We start from the raw sequence: 27,429 nt of genomic DNA on the forward strand, positions 1-27,429 counted from the left end.
TACCCAGTTTTCTGTTTATGTGCTAGATAAAACTTATAAAGTAGTTACTACACATCATTTCACTTTGCATTTATCCTCCATTATATTATTGGTGTAGAATATTTATCTAGTCATCTATATATAATCATTCACTGTGCTTCATTGTATAGGAAACAGTAAATGCAACACGAGATGGATTTTTCATGACTAATTTATCAGTTTAATTTAAACTACTTAATATGATTCAGTAACAAAAAAATAGAAAACCTTTGTGTAATTTGACAAAAAACATTTTGACACTGGACTACTAGAACAGTTGTTTTAAAAAAATTACATTTTAAAAAAGCAACTGCATTTAATGTCTTTCATACAAAGTACCTCAGTCTGTCTGAACCACATCATACTGAAATTTGTTATTTTAAGAAACACAACTTGGCATTTTCTCAAACAATGACAGTTTTATTAAAAAGATGAGTGACATATACAGTTCTAAAATAATTTACATGGCATGCCTTACTATCCATCCACTATGAACGTTCAGTCACCATACTCATCAGACTCATTTTTTTTTTCAAGTGTTTTTGTCAGTTAAGTCTACACCTGCAAATACAAAGCACAGATCTTTTCTAAAGAAAAGTCAAATCCTACAATATCTACAAACAGCTTGTCATCGGTTTAAAGTGAATCCCTAACCAAGTCCATAATGCTGAACATCAACTCAGTGAAGAATGTGTTTGAATGTGTAGAAGCCATGAACACATTTAAATATAATAGATTTAACACTGATGGGATTGGTAGACTGCACAGCTGAACACAAACACACCTCGACTTAACACTTACACTAGTCTACCAACTACATTAAACTGGGCACTTGCTCATTCACATCTTTATTTTTCTTTTTTCATCCAAAGCAAACTTCAAATTAGGATGCCTGTTCTCATCACCAACCCCCACAACCTGGGCTACACTCATTACAGATTTAACAAAAAAAAAACAAAAAAAAAAAAAAAAGTTTGGAAAAAAATCCACAATATACAGTATGTATAGATATTTTCCTTCTTTCAGGAAATAATCTCATAAATAAAAAAAATTAAATGCACAAACCAACAATCTCAGATATTGAACTAAAAGAACGGTATCAAAACATGATTGAAAGCAACAAAAAACATAATTTTCTCCTACAAAATATTGCACAGCTAACACAAAAAGGGTTTTGTCATGACATGCTTGGGATTTTTTTTTTTTCTTTTGTAATAATAGGGTTTGAAATATCTTCATTCGGTCCATCTTTCTACAACCGATGACCAACATGCATCTTTGAGATCAGGAAAGATCACACTTATTAAAAGTAATAAAATCATCAATTCAATGGTCAAAATAGAATTGGTTCTTCTCCTTTGGACTGCATCTGTCGTAAAATTGTGAGTAGATATTTTGGCACGAATTAAGAGTTTAGCCCTGCAGCACCTTCACCGTTTTATTAGGCCTAAACGCTTCTGGAGATTTTAGCTGATATTGTACTTATACAGAAATTAATGCATATATGTCCTTTGCACTTTATCTCCGCCCACGATCCTTGCTAACACTTAAAACAGCTTTACCCGTCTCTGTTTGCACAGTCAGCTTATGAAGTGGAGCTTCATTCTTCAATGTAGTCTTATTAAACTGAGTGACGACGATGATTTAGCTTAACAGTAATTTTACGGTGTTACAGCTTCCCTCCCCACCTGAAATTAAACACAGTGAAGCCGAGGTGTAAACTTGTCAGAGTCGCCGAAGTCTCTTTACCACATTTACACCTCCAATTTATTTACATGCCTTCTGAGAAGAATATGAAACGGCATAGGTGAAATATACAAAAATATTTCCTGTACCATGCTTACATGTTTTAGTGTGGTCCTAAAGAGCAAGGACTGCCCCCAAATACGTACTCACTTCACAGAAGTGACAGCAGGTGACATTATCACTTCATGCCAGAGGTTAAGTTGTTCAATTGAGGCCATGGCGACGTCTTTGGCGCCAGTTGTCACCGTATGGAGATATCCAATTACAGGATATGTCAGCCAAAGCTATTCTGTAAACCGCTCCCACCTGAATACTCCGAGTGTACAGCAATATTTAAACTCAGCCTCCCCAAATAAAGTCGGTAAGAAAAACTGGGATGAAAAAGTATGAGGGTTGTACATCTTCAACAATAACAATATTTTCTTAAAAAATCCGTATCTGGAAAGATAAACATGTACATATAAATTATTAAGTGTAGCAGGGTGACAGTTTTCATCCTTCAAACGCAGATTTGATGAAGACCGATATTTCCTTCCAGAAACAGTGAAAAGTCGTAACTTTTAGTAGTGCTCCTAAATGATGCATATATCAGCCTTAAATCCAGGCGAAACTGACTGAGATAGAAACAACAGGAATGGTGTAGAACAAAAACCTCCACTAAGTAACCTCATTTAATAAACTATAAGCAAAAGCAGTTTAATAAAGTAGTAACTGTTTCACTAAAGTTTTGTACAGCAATGGATTTCAGTGCCCAGTAGTACCTGTGCGCTCTGGAAAAAGTAATTTAACCTCCAGAGTGTGGTTTTCAAGTATTACTGCTGCTTATTTTTGTTTTTTATTTTTTTTAACTGCACCTTGACAATCTGTCTCTCTAAGAAAGCCTCTTCTACCCAAAGCAGCATTTATTTGCATGATGATAACCCAAGCTCAGATCTTTGGCCCTACGTGCTTGGAGGGCGCCACCGAATTCACAACGGAGCAGATCTAATGGCGTTCAAAAAAAGAAAAAAAAAAAAACGCAGTCAATGCTTATTGCACCATGTCTAGTGGCAGCATTGCGTAGTGCAGTGTGATTGCATTTCCATCTGTTGACCACAGTCGATTTCAGTCTTTTTTTCTCCAAAATCCGCTGAGTTTATTAGAGTGTATGAATCTCCAAAGCAAACAACTGTGCTCCTTCAGCAGGCTGCATTTAAAATCATGGGATGAGTCGGGGTGTGTTGGGAGGGGACGTCTCATTTGAGGCGTTGGGTGACGTTGGCCAAAGCCACTGCGAAAGCCTGAACCGCAGAGAAGGGGTACTGGAAGTCCAGGATGTAGGCATTACCATCAATCCTACCAAACTGCATCACCTAGGATGTGAAAACACACATTAAGATTTGCACAGACACAAGGAAATAGAAATGCAATATTCTCCAAAAATATTGGATTAACATCTAAATTCCTCCAAATTTCAAAACTGTGTTTCTGGGACGAGTTCAGAAAAAAAAGGTAACTACACAAAAATGGACGGTACAAAAAGAACCAACCGCCCAAGAGTAGCCTCAGATATTTACAAAATGGAAGACATGGCCGTCACAGTCAATTTAAAGATAGACCTATTTTCCCAAACACTGGGATAAATGGGAAAAATTTGCTAGAAATAATTTAGAACGCTTATGAAAAATGAATAGCAATAAAACGCATACAAAAGATGCCACTTCATTCTAGTTTGTAATTTAATACCAATAATAATTGACTTAATATATTGTAATATTGATTTATAGTTTCTGGTGTGCTTCATTTATGTTTTTACAAACAAAAACAGATTGCTTTCTTTCCTATTCAAGCCATATTTACAACTCTGCATTCATTTAATTTACCATAAGAAATGTAAATGTTGCTATCCAAAAAAAAGGATAAAGATCTGCACATAGAGAACATATCGTCTGAGGTTCTGAAATAAAAATTGAACCCAACTCACCTGCCGGCCCTCCAGTTCAATTTGAAAGTTCTTGGCCGACTCTTGCGTGACTCGGCCTCCGAAGTCCAGCTGGTAGACCTGTGTGGCTTCATTCCACAGAGGCTGCTTGTTGGCCATCACATACACAAACCCTTGGCTGCCCAGTCCTCTGTCTTCCTTCTCATTGGCTTTCCGGCACTTTATTTCATCAAGCTCACTAGCAGCCCTAAGGTTCCTTTTACTCTTCCAGCCCTTTTTCCCGCTCTGGCACTGATTAAGGAGCTCATCGCCGCTGATGAAAAGCTCCGGCTCACTTTCTGAACTGTCCTGGAACTCACTGTTGGCTGTGCCCTTACTCAGCTTCTTCGCCTTCATTTGCTGCTCCTTCTGCCCCTTCGGCTTCTTCTTGTCTCTCCCTCCCAGTCGAGGGCTGGAGATCAGCGAGTTGAAATCCCCCAGAGCCCTGCCCTCCTTCTTCGACTTGCTGCCTTCGGCTAACTGAGACACGTTAGCCTCTTCGGCCCGGCCGTCCATCCGCTTGCGGTTCTTCTTGCTAAACTTCTCGGACCGCTGTGGTACGGGGCTCTCAGTCAAAGACAACACCTCCTGATAAGCGTCCCCTGACTCTGCCATTGTCTCCTGTAACGCCAAGTGGCTCTGTGGGTCTGCTGGTGGTGGTGGAGGCTGAGGAGGAGGTGGAGGAGGAGGTGAGAGAACATTTTTGTCTGCTGATGATACGTGGGAGGCTTTGGGTGGTAGTGGCACTGCAGGACTGGGCATAGGCGGACAAGGGTTGTACGTTCCCCACGGTGTGTGAAGGGCGATGGGAGGGATGGGGATTCCAGCACAGGAACTTCCTCCAGGATACAAGGGAGGAAGGGGACAGCAGGCGAGGTTCGCTATATTTGGAGAGTAACCCGGCGACAAGACGAGGGTCGCGTCCTGCTGTGAGAGGGCCACGGGTGCCACAACTTCCTTAGGGGAGGCGCAGGGGCGCGGTGACCCTGGGATGGGTTGGAGCTGAGCTCCGGCATAGGTTGCTGCTGGGGGGTACTGCAGAGAGATTTGGTAGCTTGTAGCTGTAGCTGCTGCTGCAGCCTGGAATGATGCAGCGCTGGGGCTGGTGGGAGACTTTGGAGAAAGAACAAAAGGCAGTCTGGTAACATCCAAGTGCTGAGTCGGGCTGAGAATGAGGGGCGGAGGCTTGTGCGCCCCAGTGGGGGCATTTGCTGTCCTCTCTTGAGGTATCCACACCTCCTCTGTGCCAGTCGGGTCCCACTGGTAGGGAGGTGGGCGTTTGACGACAAGCCCTGATGCATCATTTCCTCCAATTACCAAATGCCTCAGCGACTGGTTGAGTGTTTCATCCTCAGTAAATGCTGAGTTAACATACTCAGCCCGGTCTCTGTTCCCTCCTACTCCCGCTGCACTCCCGGACCCCTCCAGTGAGCTCATCAGGCTGTATGAGGACTGGGAGGCCAGAGCGGTGGCGCTGCTGGAGTGAACTATCACTGTGCTGTGTGGAGCGCCGTTCCCTGGAGGGAAATCTTGCCTGATAATCGTTCCCCCTGCTATCCCATTAGCGCTCCCTGGAGCACTACCGCCAACACTTGATCCACTGCTGCACTGGCTGCACGTGTACAAGGCTGTTGGCACCCTCTGCTGGAAGGAGGGTGCTAGTGGACTGTTTTTAGCCTTCGGAGGAAGCGGCCTTGGCGGTTCCAGCATCTGGGAAACTTTAAGCGCGGCCTCTCGGCTGTTCCTCCTGAGGGTGGCGTGGATCAAGCTGCTGTCGAGTCGCTGGTTCGGATTCCTCCCGGCGGCTCCGCTCTGATTGGCCGAATCGGGGTAAGGGGGTGGGTCTCCGCTTGGTATGGAGTAACGGGGTGCAGTGAGTCTGTTAAGCGTAGCAGAGGTGTAGGGCAGCTGGATTTTCTTGTCAGCTGCAGACGAGGATGAAGAGGAAGTGACCCTGAGTGTGGCAGAGTTGCCAGGTCCCTGGAGTGTGTACACATTCTGGTTGCAGACGAGGCGTGTTCGAGGGCGACACACTTCTTCCACGTTCCCACTGCTGTCAAATGTCGTTATCCTCTCATATCCCAGAGGCGTGGGGTACTGTAGTTGCTGCTGACCTGGAGGATAAAGTTTGAAGTCACCCTTCTTCACGCAGAGCTCGCTAGGGGGAGGAGTTCCATTAGCGCCCCCTTCTGTTCCAGACGAGGAGCTGGAAGCTGCGTTGGACGCTGACGGTGAAGCAGCAGCAGCTGCAGCAGCGGCAACCGCCGCGGCCACGGTCCCGGGGTAAGGAGGCGGCGGGTTCATTTTGCTGAGCTCCAAAGGAGCGCTGAACACAACTGTATCGGCGTCAGCTAGCTGTGGCGTTGACCGAGTGGTTTTAATCTTTAGCAGGTGTTCGTGCTCCCCGCCTGCCGTTCTGTCAACAACTAACTCGGCTGGCTGGTGGGGGATTTGTATCTGCAGGGCCCCCGGCTGCAGCTGGTGCAGGGCCGTTCCCGAAGGTTGCCCCTGTGACAGGGACGGAGCAGGGATCTGGATCTGAAGCTGCTGCTGAAGATGGTGCTGCTGAGACTGCAGCTGGTGATGCATCTGCTGCTGTTGCTGCAACTGCATTTGTTGATGCTGCTGCATCTGTATGTGTTGCTGAAGCTGCTGCTGCAGCTGCTGTTGAATGTGCTGCTGCTGCTGTAGGTGATGCTGCTGCTGGAGTATTTGCTGCTGCTGGTGGTGCTGAATTTGTTGATGTTGTAGAAGCTGCTGCTGCTGACTCTGTTGTTGTTGTTGCGATGGATGATGGGACGGCGGTGGTCCAACCATTAGCCGACCTACGTCCAGCCCCCCAAAAATGACCTGACCCGGACTGGAATACCTGGTGGGCACGGTATACTGAGCCGTCAATATGGCGTCCTGGCTTTGGTCCGAACTGCTAGCCGATGCTCCGGAAGGAGCTGCTGTCGTATTACTAAGGACATCAAGCTGAACGTTCTGATTGGCTAGCAGAGACTGGACCAGGCCGATGCTTTGGGCAGGGGACATGGCCTGGGCGGGGCTGTGGATGGGGGCGATGGGGATGTTTACAGTACAGGGGGGGTTGTCGTCAGTGCTTCCAGCAGGGCCCGAGACAGGAAGGTCGTCCTCGTCCTCACTGAAGACATTGGGGCTGAAAACGGGCAGGTTGATGTATTCCATGGAGATTTTGCGCACCTCAGGCAGGTAGATTGTCATTTGTCTGGGCTGCAGATGGAGGAGGCTGGTCTTATAGATAACTAAGAAAAAAAGAAGAGTGAAATGAGAAAAGAAAGAACGCTGATAATACCAGTTCATTGAAGGCGGTGGATGAGTTACCTGCACCGAGATTGGTAGGTAAAAATGCGGCCAGTCCCACTATCTTAAACTTTGTTCCCCAAATATTGGATGTGACCTGAGCGAGGTAATTTTGCTGTAAAACATTAAAAAAATTATGAAAAGAAACCAAATATGGTGACATGAGCCAAACGAGCTCCCTTAGTGAGCCCTGCAACATTTACACGATCTTCTAGTTACCTGATTGATGTCATCCAGAGGGAATTCTCTCCGTGAGAGACTCGGTGAACCAATCGAGGGTTTTCTCATGGGTAACCGTGGCGACCTAGAGATTTCTTGTGTTGCTCGGGACAGCTTGGGTGATTTTCTGGGGTCAATATTTATCCTGTTGGTAAAGGGACAAACTAAGTCTCTACAGAGAAGGTAGCAAATAAAAAAAGAAGATTTAGGCATGCAAGACAAACAAAAAACAGACATTCCACTAAATGTTTTTATCACGTAATTAATATTATCACTTGAGCTTTTACAAATTTACTACATTATAGCCATAAACTTCAATGTATTTTACTGGGATTTTAAAACATTATCCCAAGCTTAAAAAAACCAAAATGATCAATAGGTTGGACAAAAACTCAAGTTGTGGAGTGGAAAAACATTTGACTAAAAAATTGTGTGCACAGCTCTCATTTTCCAAAAATTCAAATAATCTTTCAGAAAATTGAAAGAAAAAGAATTAAAGTAAGGACATTCTATTTTTTTTTCCCTACTTAAGATTTACTAAATACTAAAAAAATATTTTTCTATTCTACTGCAGACGTTTTGAGGTTTTATAAGACAACTCTGACAAAATGTGAGAAAAAGAATCTAACCACCTCTTTTTAGGTTTTGATCTGATGAAGATTATTTTGCAAAATCATTCATGTGAAGTCTCTTATCGAGTTACCTGGGAAGTTTAGGAGATTTGCTTCCTCTGGATATCTTTGGAGATTTCTTGCCAACCCAGTCGTCGTTGAGCTCGATATCACTGGAGTCTGAGCAGTTACAGCTGTCTATCATGGCTGATATCAGACTGTTGCTGTATATCTCATCTGACGAAACAAAACGTGAGAAGTCACAGTTTTACTAAATGTGCAGCTCTCAAAACACAACGATTTTTATTTTTATTATTTTCTTCAATGCTTCTCCATTTTTTAAAAAAAATTTTTTTATGAATATGAGTCCAATCCCAATAAATCACTTTGTTCATTAATAAATTTGTAAAACTTCTGGAGGATGCTGGAAATCTTTCTGTTCTTTATGTATTTTCCTATGAGTTCTTTAAAGTTACTGACCCAAGAAGAAATGCAGGCCCACCTGTTTTGCCGTCCGTTTTGGGGTCCATAATGACAAACTCAGGGCGCAGCTTACTTATCCGTCGACCCTTCAGGATGGGCACCAGACCACCCAAGTACTCCAGGTACAGCGTGTAGCACGGCCCGCCCACCTCCGGGTTATCCTCTGTGCGCTTCATGGTGCAGTGCAGTCGCTCGTTCCCGGATGTCGGGTAGCTCACAAAGTCCCGCATGTTGTTGGGATCTGGGATGGGCGGCTGGAAACACAAAGTTCGTGTAACAATTGTTACAATATTTGGTTTTGTTTAGTTCATCAATACTAGACTATCAGTTACATTTAGTTTCAGCCTTTTACTATTCTCCCAGAGCTAATTGGATCCTCCACCGTGTGTTACCTTGATGGTGGGGGCGAAAGCAGCAGTGACATATGTGCAGAGCCGGGAAGGCATGGTGAGCTTGGCGACATCTTTCTCCTCCTTCACGGCTGTGGCGATGACCTGCTGGCAGAGAAGCTGTAGCGCAGCAACCCGGTGATCCACTCGAACTGCATAGAGCGCCGGGCCTGACGCCAAGAACAGACGCGAGTCTCTGTGACCCCAACAGAGCGTAGTGATGGGGCGCTGCAGTGTGAAGGAGAAGAAGGGTACAAAGTTCAGCCTCCTTCCAGCTGTAGCTCAGACACATTTGTACAAAACATGGCAATAATTTAATTTTACCCATTTCAAATCGATAATGGTTTGGGTCAAAGCGCTGAGTCAGCAGTGTTAGATTGATAGTTTCCAGCAATGTAAGCATTAAACCACCATGTTCTGCACTGTATTCTTGTTGCAAACATATAGAGAAAGTAAAGACATTTTCTTCTTAAAAAAAAAGAAGGTACTTGTTATTAGACGTTCATGGTAAGCTCTAAACTTAATTCAGCATCATAGTGTTTGGGGTTGACGGTTGAAAAATTTCACAATATTGAGTCTGAATAATTTTATCATTTCTCAAATTTCTCAGAATTGTGTTTGTTAGAATAAGGTAGAATCAGTAATATTACAGACAGATTTTCTTAGAATTTAACTTTGCTACCAACTAACTTAGCTTTACCTCTACTTATTCGGGCAAAAATTACACTGAATTCCACAGGATGCTGTAGTCTCTCTGTTGCATATAGGAAGCTAGAAACAGTGGTAGTAGTAAGCCAGTTATTGCTTTGAAAACAAAAATATACTAGTGCAACAGTCTGCATGTAAACATAGGTGCCAAAAACTATAAAATGAAGAAAGAGTGAGAGGTAGAGTCAGAGGGTTTACATTCTGTTATAAATCTCCATATACCTAGACAAAGACCAGCCAATAGGAATATTTATACAAATACTGTCACTATAATGACTTGTGTGGTGAGAAGGTGGCTGCACCAAGTAGTTTTTCATGTCAAGTGAAAAAGAGTGCTTATTCATCTGCTGCACTTCAGATGTTCAATATCGTAAAGGTTTTCATCAAATGAAATACCAAGATATTTATGAAAATCCACAAATTCAATATTGTAAATTTAAGTAAATACTATGGAGGTTTTCTTTTTGTGCGTCTTTCCAGTGTTTAGTCACAGTCGGCTGCATTATGTCAACCTGCAAACCCCAGGGCAATTGTGTATTTACAACACTAAAGAACCAAAGAGATGTTTTTGGCCCATGTTATTAATGTAATTCTAGAGGAAACTTTGAGCCTAATGCACAGCTCTGAGGGACACCTTTGCAGACATTCACTTAACAGAAAGCAATGCCTTGTGTCCACTGAGAGGGTTGGTACGCTATTTTATGGTCCTGGTTTTACAATAGAAACAGACCAATGCTGTAGCGCTCAGTGAAAACGAGGCAAAAGACCACCAAGTTAAAAACTGTTTCTGACCAGAAAGATGAAAGAAAATAAGATTGAAGACATCTCAACTCAACTTCCATGTCTCAGCTACAAGTCCTCACCTGTGCTGGTGTCTCTAGTGTGTAGATGTGATCCCCTCTAACATTGTAGAACTTGACAATGGCGTTCTTGGTGGGTGGAGAACACGGAGCGTCGGGGGAAAGGAGGACTGTTCTCTCCATCCCTGCCACTGCCAAAAGGTCGCCCTGAGAGCACCACTGGACTACAACATCTGTAGCACAGGGGAAATGAAAATAAGCATTCGATCTTTTAACATGACCTTAAATCGTTTAGACATTGAAGTGTGTGACAACAAGAGATGGTAAGGAAGGGAAGCAGTAATCTAACTCCTGGGAGACCCACACACCTTTCAAACCGGTTCGGATCAGTGTGGGTGAGAGGTCATCGTAACTATTCATCAGGCTGATGTCTCCAGAGGTGAAGCTGACTGTCAGCAGTGGTTTCTGGCTGTGCACTGAGAGGACATAAAGGACAACAATGGTCTGTTAGGAAAGAGGCGAGACATTTTTTAAAGCATGCTTATGGTGCTTAATACTGCAAGAACTGCTGATGTTATAGAGAAAAAAGACAAAAATCACTCAACTAGGCAGAAAATGCGCCTTTAAATGAAATTTAGCTCAGTATTAATGGCTTATTGAAATACTGTATGACAAAGACTTTTGCAAAGAAAAGATTGATGAGGAAAGGTGTCTTGGTCCGGTTGTCAACTTGAGAGATAATTTCTATGTGAGCCAATCAATTTCTACTGAACGGTTTAATTAGTGAGTTAGAGCACAGCCAGCCTTTCTGATGAGGTAAGCACTTCTCAGCTTAAACACTTGGCCTGTGGTGAAGGGAGGAGAAGAACAAATAGCAAAGTGGGAGGAAGACAGGCCAAGAACAAAACAACATTGGCAACTGGGAGTAATTAGGGTGAAGATAAAAGGAGACAAACAACAAAACGGGCACCAATTAAAATAAACTTATTTCTTGCTGTAATACTTCATGAAAGCTTATGAAGAGTGCTTTTTTTTCTTATTTTTATCTGTAAGTGAATATTTGTGTTATTTCTCCAACTTCACTAAACAGCATAAGCTAAAAAGAAAATGCTAAAGTCTGACTGCTGGTTTTAACCTAAAGTTAAAACAATGAGACAAAGCGAATTTTGGTGTCCTGTTTTTAGGAGGTGACTTTAATTTTTAATTATGCATTCGATATGGCTGTCAATTAAATATTTAATCACATGAGTGTCCTCAGTTATCCCATGATCAAGCACAGATTTTTCCCAATACTTCTTATGCACCTTAACAGAATATTTTCAAAAGAATTATGGTATCATTTCTCATGTCTTTGTTAATTCTGCATTTTTCATTTTTCGTCTTTTTCATTTGTTCAAAGAAATTAACTGTTGTTTCAGAAGTCAAAAATTGCATGTAAAATTATGCTTTCCTAGGTTTTTCTTTGTCTACAACAGTAAAATAATTCCAGGGGCGCATCCCGTTTCTCTCCCTCAAACAAGTTAGGGTTGAAGATGAGCAGCTTCAGTACAGTCATGGTTCAGTTTGCTGTCCAGGTAAAAGTTTGAGAAAAATACCTTTGGGTGGAGTGTAATCATCGGAGTCTGTGTCACTCTCACTACTGTCCTCCACCAGGAAGCTGGGGTAATTCCATGACATGCCAACAATGCCATCGGACTCATGGAGCAGAATATGGGCCAACATGCGCCCGTGGCAGTCCATGACTATGACCTGTCCATCTGCTGTGCCGAACAACACCTGGGGAGAGAACAACCACAACTACTTTTAAAAAAATGCAAGAAAAAAATGAAGGAGTAAGAGGAGAGAGAGGGGACAGGCTCACAGAGATAAATGAAACCTGAAAGAAACCCAAGATAACTTTTATATGCTGCACAGAAACAAAGTTATTGGACAAACACAAAGTTGGTTAAAGTCAGCCAACACAAACATGTTCGAAAAGAACCAAATTTGCTGCCATTTAAAAATAATTTCTCATCTGTCTGGACACCAAAAGCAAAAACGCCGTCTGGCAAATAAAAGTCAAAATTTCAACATCTATCCACTGGGATAGCATAGTGCAGAGTTGAAATATTAAATCTTTTGAATTTCAGTCTTATTTTCTCTTAAAGCAGCTAAGTAACCTGCTTTACTTTAAGCTATATTTAGATTGCATACAATCAGGAAGCAACAGGATTTCCTCTTTTACTCACATCTACAGCTGCCAGAGTGGTTCAAGTTCTCCCCGCAGCTCACTAAACAGACCACAGTGACCCTGGCTGAGAATGTCAAAATCTGCTGCACATATTTACAGTGCCTTTATAAAAAGAAATCTCAATTTCAACCATTTATGACCATCTTGATGACTTCCAGGACTTTGGATAAAACATTCTGTTGACCGACAAGACACAAGTGGAACAAGAGGAAGTGGTTTCTACCCTGTTGCATCTGGTGGGAAAAAATAACAATAACAATCAAATATGATGGTAACAGTGTGATGTTCTGGGGCTACGTTGCTCATGTACCACCATGAATTCTCATTTCTTGCAAAAGAAAAGCTGACGCAAACGCCTGGCCATCTGTTGGTGCCCTAAAGCTCAAGTACACTTGTAATGCAACAGGATGATGGCCTAAATATCACCTCTGAATAACCGATGAAACATCTGGAATGGCCTAGTCAAAGACTACAAATTTGATTGAGAGGCAATTGTATAACCTTAAACGGGCCATTTAGAATTATAAACCTCAAATGTGGCTTAATGAAAACATTTTCATAAATAAAAGTGGACCAAAATCCCTTCACAGTGATGTTAAAACTCATTCAATCTCCATGGAAGCAAATACCCTTTCAAGTGTGAAAAACACTTTTCATAATTTATAAAATTCAATATCAAAGGCATTAGAAAAAAAGGTGATCAATGGATTTTCAGAAGGGCAATTAAATGATAAACAAGTCTCACAAGGTTAAAAGGAATAAGAAGGATCAGATAAAAAGAATAAAAAATCATCTTGAGCAGATCTAGACAGGAAATGTAGTTAACTTGTCTGTTAGGTGTGTGACTTACCTGCTGATCATCTGGAGTCCAGATTCCACAGGTAATCTGACTTTCCAAGTTTATCTCAGAAGACCAGTGTCTCTGTCCGCTGACAGAGCCCACCAGGACAAAGCCGTCACGGTATGAGATGAGAGCCTGCGTTCCATCATGCGACCAGGTGAAGTCACTCACCTACAGGGATCATTATGTAATAATATAAATTGTAAAATGTTGCTCGGAGTACTACTGAAGAAAAAGCAAAAAAATTAACAATAAGCCGAGTTTGTAGACACTTTCTCTGTTACAGTTGTTTTGTTAGAAATGTTATCCAAATATTCATCTTTTGATTTTTTTTTTTTGTTTGGTTTATTATCAGACCTACTTGGAGTGCTCAATCCAAGTTCATCTCAAAGGTTGTTTATTTTTAGCCTTTTTACACATGTGTTATTCTGACAGGCAGAGGGCACTTCAGAAACCTTCTCATCTCCTGTTAATTTATCTGTTCCTCTACACATCGGTCACGATCCTAACCTGAGCTCCACGGTCGTTGACGAGCTCCACAGACCAGCGGCCCTCGTACTGAATCCATACAAAAATCCCTCCGTCTGTGTCACATGTGGCCAGTTTCTGGAAGGGCTCATTCCACCGCACCAATACCACCTATAAAACAAAGAAGTTAAAACAGACGACAGAGTTGTTTTGATATGGAAATGATTTTCTTTTGTGACAGAGCTTTGTGTAGATAAATGAACAACAAAGCTGCTATGATCAAAACACTGACAGATGATAAATTTGCTCCAAATAAGCATCAGTTGAAGCCTAAAATGTCATATTGATTTTCACACTATTTAATGATCTAAATTTAGCGTCATGTTAGACGGAAATAGAAAAAGTAGGTTAACCTCATTTGGAGAAAATCACAAAGGAGCTGCCAACATCCTACATATTACAGACAATATGACTTCATACATTTCAGACCATATTCTGCTTAGAAACAAAGTAATGCTTTAAAACATATAAAGTCCGGCATCAGCAACTCAAATGTGAACGGGTTTGTGTTTTCCCTCTGAGTGATTGCACAGGTGTTATCATAGCCCTCAGGTGTGAGAAGCAAAGGAGGAAGGCATTAAACGCAGCACAGAACAAACTGTTAACGACCAGCTTCTCTGACATCGGCATCGTTCCGACTACATTGCTCTATGCTCTCCCAGTCTCTCTCTGGTCTTGTGCTCGGTGACTCAGCCGATTCCCAAGGCAGTAATCCTAAGAAAAGAGCAGCTCTGCTTTCACCGAGCAGAGCACGTGGGCTTTACACGCTCAAATACACAACACAGGCCAAGGTTTTAGTTCGGCTTAGGCACTCAGATAAGTGTGACTCTGGCAGATCAGTCAATGAAAGTTGGAAAAACAAAAGTCAATACAGAGTCTATCCTTAAACTAGGAATCAACATGCCAAAAGGAGTAACTAAAAATGTAAACAAGAATACCCCTTTGGGAAACCAAAGAATATTGCATAATATCAATTTATGACAATTTTATTATTTTCTGTGATGATCATCTAATGAGAGTAATAAGGAAACCGCTAGTGAAAATTTTCTTTTTACTTATTTTAAACAAATGATGACAAAAAAAAGCAAAACTACACATTTCTGAATACCAAGAATGGTTTATCAAAATAATTTATATTGTGATTTAAAGGTTATAACTAAACACATTTAAGCTATAATGAAACTTTGAGTTTTGTGAATTCCTCTAGTAAAAACAAATAGTTAAAAAAAAAAAGAAAAAAAAAATCGATCAAGTACTATTTTTTCATTATTGGGCGCGATGACTATGACTGTACTGGGAAGCTATAGTGTAGGTTCTGGATCAATTACCAAGGAAGTACACATTTTAGTTGGCGTTGTATAAATTCAGATTGAACCTTCATATTACACATGTATCATAGTCGGAATGTTCTACCATCTTTCTCATATTCATGAGTATTAAAAGCGAGAGAGAGAAAAATAAATAAATAACTGAACCCAATTTTCACACATGCCCACTTCGTACATCATGTGTACATACACTTCCACAGAGGCGAAAATAAACTGTGAATTGATGTAAATTTAGCTCAGAGTGGAGATTAGTGTAAGATGGTGAGGGGATCCCACCTGAGCACCTCGCTGTGACGCAACGATCAGGGAGATCAGACGTCACATGGAGACAGGCATGAGAAAGCACTCGGCACCAAAGAGACGGAGAGAATACAGTCACGTGCAAACACACAGCCTCCTGCAGATGCATGACGAAGACTTGTTATTAAGCACGATTGTGTGTTTTATGGTCGAATAGAGAGAAATTGTTTTCAACAGGCGATGTAACACAACATGAAGCAAAGTGAGAACCAGCCCTTCAACCATTAAGAAACCAAAGAAACTAAAACGATTGGAGTTCTTAAAACAGTTGCCAACATCTCCTCAGATCATTTTCACTGTGATCTTACTGTTTAAGCTACAAAAATAGAAAGATGAGTTCAAGGCAGTTTCTTTTTATTCTACGACTTTAAAAAATTCAGTTTTATCAAATAATAATTCCCAATAAGAACAAATACAATTCTAAGAAGTAAATACAAATATTGCCCGCACATCTGTAAGAGTCGCTGATATTTCACTTTTGAAAGTCACAGCTAAATGTGAATGTCCACTTCCCCTCCTCGGTTGTTGCCCTTCCGACCCTGCTTTGACAAGATATTAAGTCAGACACAAAACTCAATTAAAGAAAAGCACTGCACTGTGCTGATTCAAAGGCAAGGAAGTCTGAATGAGCAAAGCCGCGTGGAATGATTTGCAATGCCACAGAACGGTAACAGGACGGGACTTTCAGGGAGGGGAGGTACAACCTGAGATGTTTATGAGTCTGCCTTGTATGTAATAAAACCCAATTTAATAGCGAGTTGCATAGCTGCTTCTGTGGGTATATATTAGCAGTGCGGAGGCCATGCCATCTCTATTGGTAACTCTGGAGGAAGAGCAGAGAACCTGGGGTTGCAGCTGAGCCCTAGGAGTTATGCAACACGTTCTCTCCCAGGATGGATTACCACAGCACAGCCATCTGAACTAAGCACATTTGGTGAGACCATTTTAATGCAGTTAAGGGGTCAAGTAGGATTCAAGTCTGAACAGGATGTCTGGAGTCAAGTGGTCGGAGAGGTCAGAGAGGGTAGTGTGTGTGAAATGACACGAGTTGGAGAAGAATTAGAAAATTTGCAAAGTAATAGGATGAACTACATGTTGGCTGCATTGATAAAAATCAAAAATATATACCTTTATATAAATAGGATACTTCAGTTCCAGTGTTAAGTGTTCTTTACAAAACTTGAGAGGGGCGAACTTGCATTACTAAGCTATTCTCAATATATTTCTTGACATTGGTCACAAAACACTAATTAATCCTGGAACAATTTGTCATCCAGCAAAAATGTGTTATTATGACAGTCCTAGTGGTGTATTACAAATGTTTAATCCCTCTTTCCTGTCAATTTACAAGAAACATACATTGTGGATTCACCCCTGCAAAATGTACCGATTCATTCTTAAGAAATTATTAGAAGCAAGTATTTTAATCCACACTGGGTTGCTTCGTGGAAGAAAACAAACATTTATGACCGCAATTAAAACTTCAGCACTCGGGAGAAGAATGGAAAGATATCTAAACCCAAACAGTTGCACTACAATGTGCGATCAAACAAAAGTCACAACGTGGATTAATATCTAGGCCACCCGAGGCAAAGCTGCACAGCGAGACAAATCAAAAACAGTACAGTGGTAAACATTACTTTATGCCCTGAGGTCACATGTCTCTGTTGGATTATCTTGGGGACCTAAGATACTTATCTCTCTTTGTCAGAGAGAAAACTCTGGATCGGACCTTTAGGGACTCCTGCCTCTGGGTAAGCAGCCACCAAGAAGTCTCTTGTGAATGCTTTCAAAATGGCTTCTTAATCTTAGAACATCTGAGAGCTTCTTGTTTGCTATTCTCTGCATTCTGACTGGAGTTAAATAATGGATAAGGTACCCGTTATACAAAGAGGAGGTAGCGCATTCAGACTCCTGAAAACAAATAAAATCTTGAAAATCAATCCTTTAACACATCAGGCAGCTTCTGTAAAAGGTTGGTGTTTTGCGATTATACTTCGTCCTACGTTTTTTTTTTTTTTTTTTACCAAGCAGATAATGAAGAGATTACTGATTTTTATCAAAATGCAAGAAATACCAGCATAAATACCTTTCTACATCTCTGGAAAAACGATAGTCTTTCACCAAAACAAATGCAGTTGTCTGACTGAAAAAAGCCTAAGTGTGAAACTTCCACCCATGAGAAAAAGAAAAAGTTTTTAATTCCCTTCATCTACTGACTTTAAATCATAACTAAAGGTCACATTATGAGCCAATTCATTCTGACGCAGCTCTATATGAATGAGCATAGAACAAAACACGACTTTTAGAAGCACCCTCCACACATCACACTCACTCTTTAACGCGGCCCTGTGACAGCATCAACATGGATCCTGCACTGTTGAGACGAACAATCCATTTTCTAAAAATAATGAAAACTTATTTGAGAGCTTGAAACTTTGACTTTCTTTCATGTCACATCATGTTAGAAACAAACTTTTTCTTGAAAAACTGCAGGTTAAACATAAACTGGGTTAAAAGAGCAAAGGGGTTATCACATTTCTGTGTGATATTTCTTAAAAAACATGACTTGAGCTAATTTAGGACACAAGTCATAGTCAATGAGGAAGCTGACACCAAAAGGATAAGACTCAGAGAAAGAAGATAAACAAATTTCTTGGTGAAGCACTTTTTAAAAACTGCAAAGGAGAAGTTCAGTCTTAAAACGCATTCTGACACAAGATTGGTAATTTTTTTATGCCAGGACCCTTGGAGTAAATTCCTTTGTTTTGTTGTATTTGCTCCATTTATTTCACTTTAAATAAAAACAGAAATGGAGAAAAAAAATAAATAAAAAAAATCACACTGCTGAGGAAAGATATCTGTCAAATGTGACAGATTTCATTAGGCTGTTTGACAGGATTCTACGTTTCTAAAAGCATTTATAGCTTTATACAAAGGAAGGATATTTACGGCTTTCGTCTTAATGTTTCTGGGACGAGAAAAGATGAACAACAGGAATTTGTCTCCAAGTCAATTTAAAGATATAACCAATTTATCTCAGTGGAGTTTATTGTCAGGTATATGAAATAAAATGCAGACAAACAAGCATACAATTACAAGTCGGTTGCAATTAAACGCCTCTTCTGACGAATACTGTGATCGTTGTAAGCACCATTGTGTACATATCGGTCAAATTTAGCATAAATAAATGAAGAAAAAAAAATCACTTAAATTTGCTCTCCTACACACTCATTACAGAAAAACAACAGAAGGGACATTTCTGCCGAACTGAATAAGTGTTTGGACCGAGTCCAAGTGGGCAGAGCTAAATGACATTTTCGCTCTGGCTCAGTCCGTCCGTGTTGGGATCCATCCACTCTCCCCTCAGCTGCCTTATGGAATGCTGACACAGCACCATGCTCCATCTGACCAGCAGCTCCACCCACAGAAAGCGGTGCCAGCTCCGTTGTATGCTGACGGCAACTATCAGTTCCCCCCCACACACACACACACTCAGCAGCTATTAGACTCAGGATTTAGTCATTTCATGTTTCTGATGGAGCGCTGCGGCCTCATTTGCGCTGGTAGTGGGAAGCTTTTCGAGAGCTTAACTACACTGAGACTCGAGCAATAACAGAGACTGGAGCGCTGCAATGTTGTGACTGGGAGCAGCAGGGAGATCTGATGTAAGACTGTCAAAGTGTGAGTCAGGGAGAAGTCTTGCCTCCAACCACAACCCCCAAAAAATAAAATAAATAAATCTATTAAATGATTCCACCCCCACAGACTCCCACTGGTTGTGCCTTTATAAAATCTAGTGCTCCAATTAAACTAAACAAAGGTAGATACTTCTGTGTTGGAAAACAGGATGACATCATCCACCTTAGAAGGAAAGGAATCAACAGGACACTTCATCTTTTGTTTTTAAAGATTCATAAAGTATAAATAAAAGCTCCAAATATATTCCTTATGCTTTTGTCAAATGGAAGAAGTGTAGATTTGGTGATCTCGCATTAAATTCTCACTCCTACTTCAGAGAAAAACTTAATGCAACACATAGTAAGTCCATCTAACTTTGAAAATCAGAGGGACCATGGAAAAAAATTGTTCCTATTTATCCTTTTGTCCATCTGTCATGAAACATGTTGGATTAGAAAATGTTTACAGGCAGTGGAGAAAATCTCAACCCTACATAGACTCAATTTACTAAGTGGAAAATGCAGAGAGCGACTGATGTGACAATAAGCAGTGATAACTGAGCTAAACATTCTAACTGCTGACATAAAACATAACTTAAGATGTCAATGCAGTAATATAAAATGTAACAGAATCCACATGTATAACATCACCTCTCAAGTTGAGTTGATCAAGTAATGACATAAAAAAAGCAAAAAAGGGGCCAAAATGTTATTAAATTACACTTTATGTTTGCGTACAAAGATTTGTGACTCTTGTTAATAATAAGTAGGAGGATAATAAAGCTAAACATAGAAACTCTGTGATCCTTTGCTGTAAAAGCTCTTTGTAATGCAGACAAATCATTATGAACAGACAATTTATCCAAAAATAAAACACTAAACTATGTTAAGTAGTGTTGCAGTTCTTAAACCAAAGTAAGAATTTGGCTTAATATGCATCAGCAGGTCAGAGCTTCACAAAAAAAAAAAAAAAAAAACTTAAAATTGAGAACTGCAATATTTCTACTCCATTAATTCAACAGCAAGATAGAAAGCTATGCACTACCTGAAATCTATAATGAGGTATACAATAGACAGAAGAATCGGGATATATTTAACCAAGATGAAATGTGTCTCTTTAAATCCCAGCTGGCAATCAGTAAAGCTTTTTCCTGACATCAAAAAAATAGTATATTTTAAAGTTTTGCTTGGCATCTAAACTGAGCCTAGTTCAAGAACCTTGGGTCCAGTTTAAAACCAAGAAACCAATGGATCTAGAGTAGAAGAAAATACAAATTATATAAAATGGGCTGTTTGTTTATTTTTAAAAAAGTGTGCAGTACATGTCAGTAAACGCAAAAACCAAAATGATGACTTTGCTTGACAAAAACCCAAATTGTAATATGGTAAACCAAAAATAAGTCATAATTTGAATATAAATCAATGTGAAACACCTTTTATTCTCCAGAAAAGCTTATTTTCATCTTTGGAAGGTTGGAAGAAGACACAATGTTAAAAAAAATTGTACCTTTTTTCCCCACATAATTTTCATTTTTCCATACATATGCAAACTTGATAAAAAAAAAAAATTCTGAAAACTTCAATAGCTGCAGTTCCACTAACTCAGATATTATACCCAAAATTGCTCAGCTGGACTGTGATTTTAACATAGATAAATTAGATAGATATTGAATAAGCAGGTTATAATAATAATAATAATAATTTTTAAAAAAAAGTAATTCCTTCTCAATTACCTCACTGTTGTGTCCTCTGAGGTTGAAGTTGACTCTCTGCGGCGTGGCCCGGTCCCGTCTGCAGTGGCTGGACGTGAACGTGACCCCGACGACCCCCCGGCTGTTCCCGGTAGCGAGCCAGCCCTCCTCGTAGTACCGCTTCCTGCACACCGGCTTCTCCTTCTCGCTCTTGGGCACTCGGCCCTTCCAGGACAGACACAGGATGTTGGAGTCGCTACAGAGCACCGGGCCATGCTCCACGGAAGCAAACATCCCTGCGGCTCTCAGAACCCCCTCAATAAAAAAAAAAACCCGACTACACAGAGAGAGGGGAAAGGTTCTTTGTCCGGGTTTGGGTGCCTTTACGACTGCCTCTCTTCCTGTGAGGTTAATGGTTTTGTATAGGATCTGCGTGAGCAACTACGGTGCATAGTACTTATGCTTTCCTTTGGCCATCTGCGACAGTGAGTAAAGATGATCAATCAAAACTTCCCCGAAACTAAGAAACAGGATCAGAAAACTGTGGACGCTAGCATTGCTGAATTAACTGTGTCATTTAGCCAAGTGGGTTGCAAAACAAAAAATAAAAAATTAAAAGGCACTCAAGTCATTGTGATGTTTTTGAACAACCTGGCTGATGCAGTTTCAAGGACAAGGCAACAAAGCCAGCGATGTGAAAAAAAAAAAAAAAAAAAAGAAATACTCAGACATTTAATGTAGCAAAAGCCACACCGCTCATGTCAGCAGCAGAACAAAAAGAGACATCAAAAACAAGCTGCATCTTCCACACCCAAAAACAAGCATGTTCAACCAGGCGGTGCTTCCAGTTGGTCCGAGTGACGTTTTTCTTCAAATGGGTCTGGTTTCGACGTTCATGGTCCTCCTCGTTTGTCCCCGACTGCGAGTGTGAGAGGAGGAGAAGGGACTCCTCTCTATCAGCTGTCAGCCCACAGGGGAGCAGCTTCTCCCGGGAACCTCATCACGTCAGCCTGTCTGCTTCTTTAAGCTGCCTCTGGGATTCTTGAGAGGGCTGCTGGGCGACACAGAGCAACAAATGTCATCACGCAGAAATGATCAGATGAAACAAAAACAAAACCCAGCCCATATAAAAAGGCGGTGAAATCCCTCACCTGCCGCCCATAGCCAGTGACTGAAATATTCATGTGCCCACCGAAAATAGTTCAAGGACTCTGCTGCTCAGCGGAAGCATGTTTAATTAGAGACTTATCTATTTTAGAAAAAAACAATTCATCATTTAAGCTTCTGTTTTATTTCAATATAATGCTATAATAAGGTTTCCTCTTGCAGGAAGACTTCTAATAGAAGTAGTCCATTTTATTTAACGGCCATTTTATTGTAGGAAACTTCCAGCATCCTCAACTCTTCTGGTAGCAGGTTTAAAAGGAAAAAAAGAACAAAAAGCCAGAACTAAAACATACAGCAAGGCCTCCATTTTCTATTCTTGTCCACCCTGAAAACTATGCACTAGTATGAACATTTGGGCTAAAGTAGTATTGCTATCCAATATTAATACTGCTGTTATGACCAATAACCAATATTATGTATATTTTCCTACATACCACCACCTACATTGCTTCTCTGCTTCAGTTTAACACTCCCACAGTCCTACGGTGCATCAATTTCACTTTCACATGACCAAACAAATACCACATGGCCAACCCTCCCTGTCTTCCCCCTGAAACACAAACGAAAACAAGACAGAAATAAATGTAGGTTGTTCGCATCAACCTGGTTTTACTTATTGGACCGATACGATAAATAAAAAAAGTAGAGAATATACTTTCTTTTGTTTTGCGAGTACTTGAGAGAAAACAAAAACATTAACGACGTTAATGGATCAATGGATTTGACTGATCTATTGATCAGTCAAAATCAATGGAAGATGGTTGCTTTTTTTTCATAACTAGAAAGTGTGTTGAACAGTCATTTTAATTTCTTTTGCCACATAATTTAACAGTGTCTTCAGTTTGGTTGGTTCTAAGAATCAGGAGTGGAAAAGCACTGATTTTTTTTTTTTTTCAGGCTGATTCCAATTTATTGTTAAGGTTTGATGTCGCAATTGTTGGGTTTTCTTTTCTTCTGAAGCTAACACCACAAAAAATTGTTTTAAAAAATTGTGCAACAGATTTTCTTCTTATTATTATGGAATTACAAGATTTTCCTAATTTATGCATCTTTTTGTTGATGCTCTACACGCCAAACATTTAGGAGTCGTCGTCAGCTTGACGCAATTGATGAATTGGAAAGCGTGCCTTTGACATGCTGATCACAAATAAAGAGCCAATCGATGGAAAACTGGTGTACCTCTGATAATTGTAATTTTATTGTATTGATCAGTTTCTTAACTGTGTCTTTTATTTTGTTTAATTTTATTTCACAATTTTTACTTTCAATCTTCATCAGATTTTTCAGTTTTTTGCCTACTGAACAGTAGGCAAAATAGAAAATAGTCTTGATTTCTTTTTGACTGATTGGTGTAGCTAAAGAAGGGGAGAGATGTTTTAATTTTTCTAAAGCAGCTTGAGTTGCACGAAGTTGCAAAAAGGATTCAACACAAATAAGGCTTGATTGACTGACTTGATTGATTAACTTGCATAAAAGCAGTCTGGGTGAAAAACACAGGGACAAAAACTGGGTCTTAATATTTGAAGACGACATTGCTCACTGACAATAAGAGGACACCCTCCTAGTTGACTGAAATCGAAATATATGTAAAATCAACTCAATACACGAGAGTCCAGTTATAACAACAGTTTTACATTAACAAATTGCAGTGTAATAATATTAATAGCTGCTGGTCAAACCGTTTCTTGCACAATAGAAAAAGACACAATGACACGCAATAATACATTTAATTAAACTAACTTTTTTATTTATTTATTAGATTATTCAAAAACAGCCGTTAACTGCCTGCTAACAACAGCTAGCCAACAGTTGGATGTTGGGGTCGAGCCAGTGTAGCTGCTGGCTCCAAAAACCAAAACATCTCAGCAGATTATCAAGAATACAGCTACCAAAGTATGGAGTGTCGGAGGGTAACAAAAGAAAACAACCAGTGAACGCTGGGCTGGCTAGCCGAACAGCTAGCCGAAGCCGAACCCGAAGCCCCATCTTCAGCGGAGACTTTAACCGTCCATCCGCCGTTGGCACTGTCGCTAACACGGCTACGGCTAACAGAACCGTTTACTCTAGTGTTTATTCAATATTTAAAGACAGCTTTGGAATACAACGACAGATAATTGCTGTAGTGAACAAAGAGTGAGAATAAACCCAGCCCCGCCGTGAACAAAGCCACAGAAGCACCAGTGGGCAGAGGGGAGCTTACCTTGGCTCGGTATGTTGCTGTTGCTGCTGCTGCTGCTGCTGCCGCCGCTTCCTCCGCCTGCAGCCTCAGAGCTACTGTACACTGGCAGGGCCCCGACAGCTGGGACACGTGACGGACACGTGACCCAAGCCGACTGAATTATTTATACCAACAACTGTAGCGGTTTAACTTTGATCTTTCTCCACGTGTGGATAAAAATACAAGCTCTTTATTGTCAGAGGAGACACGCTTCATTTGTTGTCACTGCTTCGCTGACTATTCCAGAAAAAGCGTCCGTAGCCTGCCTGACTGATATGGAAAACAGGCAATGAACTGGAAGAAGAGGGTTAAACGAAATAAAACTGATACAAATAATTTGCATCGTTTACCAATTATTATTACCAGCTCATACTACAACTATTATTAGAATTATCATAAATACAAACAGATGGATACAGAATTAGCTCAATGAACTCATTCAATAAAGATCTGCACATTTTTGGGCGCGGGGGTGCGGTGACATATTAATAATTAATAATTCCATGTATGTTGTTAATTAACCACAACTGTAAATAAAATAGACTGTGATCGTGGACGTTTCTAAAAGCAAGCAAGAAAGCGTATTATGCAGTAGTTGAAGTTAATTATCATGTCTATTTGTTATTTAGGCAAGCAGACATTGTCTTAGTGTGTCTTCCATTTTAGTTCTTAATTATTCATATTTTCATTATTAATTGTAACAAATATTACATTTTTGTTTCATTATGTCCACTTTCTGTCTGATTTATTAATTACATTTGAATTAACATCTCATCCACATTACTTTATTATTTAGCTTATACTGTGGGTAAATTTTTTTTGCAGAAATAAGTCTTAATTTAATTTTATTATCAGCTACTAACCATTGACTTTGGCTTGCATTTTATGTAGTTTTCTTTATGCCTTTATGGCAAAATAAAACATATTCAAATTTGCTGCAATAACAAAACACTTATGGTTATTTACAAGGTTGATGAAGTATGAAATCTTCTTCAGAAAAGTGATTTATAGGATTTAAGATTTTTTTCCAATCAATACACTATTAAAATGCTCACTTTATTTATCAATTTAATGAGCTATAACTCATTAAATTTGGATTATATTGTTAGACAATATAATCCAAATATTGATGATAGTAGCCTTTAATTAATTCAATTATATAAATTATGTTCTGAATAAAGTAAAACTCATAAAATTGTTGCTAAGAGTGAAGATGGTATTAAGTTTTTTTGTTTTTTATTTTGTCAATCCGATGATGTAGTGTATTCTCCACTACACCAGGGGGCAGTGCAGAAAGAAAAAAATTGCAGGTTTTTTTTTACTACTTACTAAACATGGCTGCGCCCTTGGTAGTCAGACGGGATTTATTCTCTTTAGTTAAAATATTAGGTGGAATTTCACAGTTGGTATGTTAACGATAACATTTCTTGTTTTAAATAATTAAGAAACAATATTGTTCGTGGTATTGATAAAAATGGTCCGAATCCCCCATTTCGGTCACTCGTGGCTCTTTCAACGTCATGAATGTCATAATATATAGATTTGTACCTAATTAACTTTATTGTTCACAGGGACCGAGAGGTTTGGGAACTTGTTCCAATCACAGGAAATGCAGTCAAACTCGGTAAGTTTATTTTACTCTGTGCTGGCTTTCAGACAGTAATTAGTAACGTTACTACATTTTAACAGTTTAAAACGCAATTAACGTTATATTAAAGTTTTGAGTAGCTTCTTTTGTTAAGTTGTATACATTTCTCAGGTTTTAAGGACATTGGAAATGAGAAATAAAGGGAAAATATTAAGCATTACTATGAAAAAAAAAGTATTCAATATTTAGGCAAAATAAATGGATAAAAAGAACAGATTTGATTCTGCAACAATACCTGAAAATTGTATTTGTTAACTTAAATCAAGGTCAGTAAAATTCAAAATACATTTGATGTGCCTATTTAGTGCAGCTTTAAAATCAACACTAGTTCTGAGATTTTAATCAGGCCTCTATTATTAATAGAGCTGTAATATTTCACTCTGTGCAGGTTCGAATTGTTACAGAGACCCAACACTTTCTTCCACACAGCCGCATATTTATCTTCAACGCCTTTTACAGTAAGTGGCATTTTTTCTGTATTTTAACATCAAACTTAATTCTAAAAATATTTCCACCAAAGAGTGATGGTGTTAAATTTGCAATTTGTGGTCTTCTATGCAGATCACTGTCACAGATAAGCCCGACACGCTCTTCCAGAAGGTGGTTGTTCTGGTCAAGGCTCATGACAGAGCCGTGCTGGACAGCTATGAGTTCTTTGCCACAATGGCGGCTAAAGAGCTGGGCATCACTATGGGCAAAGTGTGAGTCTCAGTGGCAGGACATCAAAAGCTCATTCAAGTATTCTACACCTTGTAACGTCAAGATTTTTACTCCTCTTTTCTACCAGTTTTGAGCCTCCCAAGGATATAGAGAGACTGACATTGCTGAAGTCAGTGCACATCTACAAGAAGCACAGGGTTCAGTATGAGATGAGGACACACTACCGTTCTATTGAGGTGGAGGCTTCAGTTAAGCATAATTCAACCATGAACAGTGACAAAATGCAGTGATTTTAATAACTATTGTGTTCATCTTCTTAGCTACTGCATGTTACAGGCTGCACAGCACAAGTGTACCTTGAATACATCCAGAGGAACCTCCCTGAGGGTGTGGCCATGGAGGTGACAAAGGTAAGGAAGTGAAGAACCAGTAGAACAGCAACGTTTATGAAGACTTAATTTATGCATGATATTTAATTATTTTCCTCTGTTCATATTTCAGACCACTATGGAGAAGATTCCAGATCATATCCTTGAACCCATGTGGAAAGATCACCCTATTGATGACAAATCAAGTAAATAGGTCATCTAATGCATTTTCTTTACTGGAAAAAGTGTAACTGGTTGTACGCAGGTAATGCTGTAATATTTCTAAACATAGCAGATTACTGAACTTTAGCGTCATATTTTGTATTCATTTATTAATGTGTTGAGCACGTTATTGTTGTTCGGTTCATTTCTGTGTGTAAACATTCATTTCCAAGTAAAATTCTAAATCAAATCTTACATGGAAACGTGTTTTTTTTAGTTATGTTGATATACATTGATTATCTGTTGTTGAAGTTATTAATTTCTGTATATCATACTCGCATACAAAAAAG

General features: G+C 39.8%; 2 protein-coding genes across 5 annotated transcripts; one reads left to right on the forward strand and one right to left on the reverse strand.

The window, feature by feature from the left end:
• Positions 1-417: 417 nt before the first annotated feature.
• Positions 418-24,488, reverse strand: tulp4a (TUB like protein 4a). 4 transcript variants are annotated; one of them, XM_017302286.1, is made up of 15 exons: positions 24,224-24,488; positions 22,468-22,573; positions 20,899-21,907; positions 13,840-13,968; positions 13,339-13,500; positions 11,854-12,034; positions 10,627-10,734; positions 10,322-10,491; positions 8,754-8,978; positions 8,381-8,615; positions 7,971-8,115; positions 7,268-7,412; positions 7,070-7,163; positions 3,728-6,990; positions 418-3,116 (listed from the first exon to the last, which is right to left on the reverse strand). In XM_017302286.1, exons 3-15 carry the CDS (start codon positions 21,148-21,150, stop codon positions 3,000-3,002), a joined length of 5,226 nt encoding a protein of 1,741 aa, XP_017157775.1. In that variant the 5' UTR covers positions 21,151-21,907; positions 22,468-22,573; positions 24,224-24,488; the 3' UTR covers positions 418-2,999. The 4 variants fall into 4 exon arrangements, with proteins under 4 accessions (XP_017157775.1, XP_008395903.1, XP_017157776.1 ...); XM_008397681.2 differs by having other exon boundaries at positions 20,899-21,910; XM_017302287.1 differs by lacking the exon at positions 22,468-22,573.
• Positions 24,489-25,537: 1,049 nt separating this feature from the next.
• mrps10 (mitochondrial ribosomal protein S10) lies at positions 25,538-27,334 on the forward strand. Its single transcript, XM_008397676.2, has 7 exons — positions 25,538-25,647; positions 25,813-25,865; positions 26,278-26,347; positions 26,451-26,590; positions 26,677-26,785; positions 26,870-26,959; positions 27,051-27,334. Exons 1-7 carry the CDS (start codon positions 25,576-25,578, stop codon positions 27,129-27,131), a joined length of 615 nt encoding a protein of 204 aa, XP_008395898.1. The 5' UTR covers positions 25,538-25,575; the 3' UTR covers positions 27,132-27,334.
• Positions 27,335-27,429: the final 95 nt, after the last annotated feature.

This window comes from Poecilia reticulata, linkage group LG21, assembly GCF_000633615.1.
Source record: "Poecilia reticulata strain Guanapo linkage group LG21, Guppy_female_1.0+MT, whole genome shotgun sequence".
Classification (NCBI taxonomy): domain Eukaryota; kingdom Metazoa; phylum Chordata; class Actinopteri; order Cyprinodontiformes; family Poeciliidae; genus Poecilia; species Poecilia reticulata.

Bases quoted from the DNA above. Each gene is read 5' to 3' on its own strand.
- tulp4a (XM_017302287.1), bottom strand. From the start codon at position 21,150: ATGTTTGCTTCCGTGGAGCATGGCCCGGTGCTCTGTAGCGACTCCAAC. The intron at 8,979-10,321 runs GTGAGGACTTGT...TTCACACTGCAG, and splicing joins CACTAGAGACACCAGCACAG to CGCCCCATCACTACGCTCTG. The intron at 6,991-7,069 runs GTAACTCATCCA...TTTTTTTCTTAG, and splicing joins ACCTACCAATCTCGGTGCAG to TTATCTATAAGACCAGCCTC.
- mrps10 (XM_008397676.2), top strand. From the start codon at position 25,576: ATGGCTGCGCCCTTGGTAGTCAGACGGGATTTATTCTCTTTAGTTAAA. The intron at 25,648-25,812 runs GTATGTTAACGA...TATTGTTCACAG, and splicing joins TAGGTGGAATTTCACAGTTG to GGACCGAGAGGTTTGGGAAC. The intron at 25,866-26,277 runs GTAAGTTTATTT...CACTCTGTGCAG, and splicing joins AGGAAATGCAGTCAAACTCG to GTTCGAATTGTTACAGAGAC.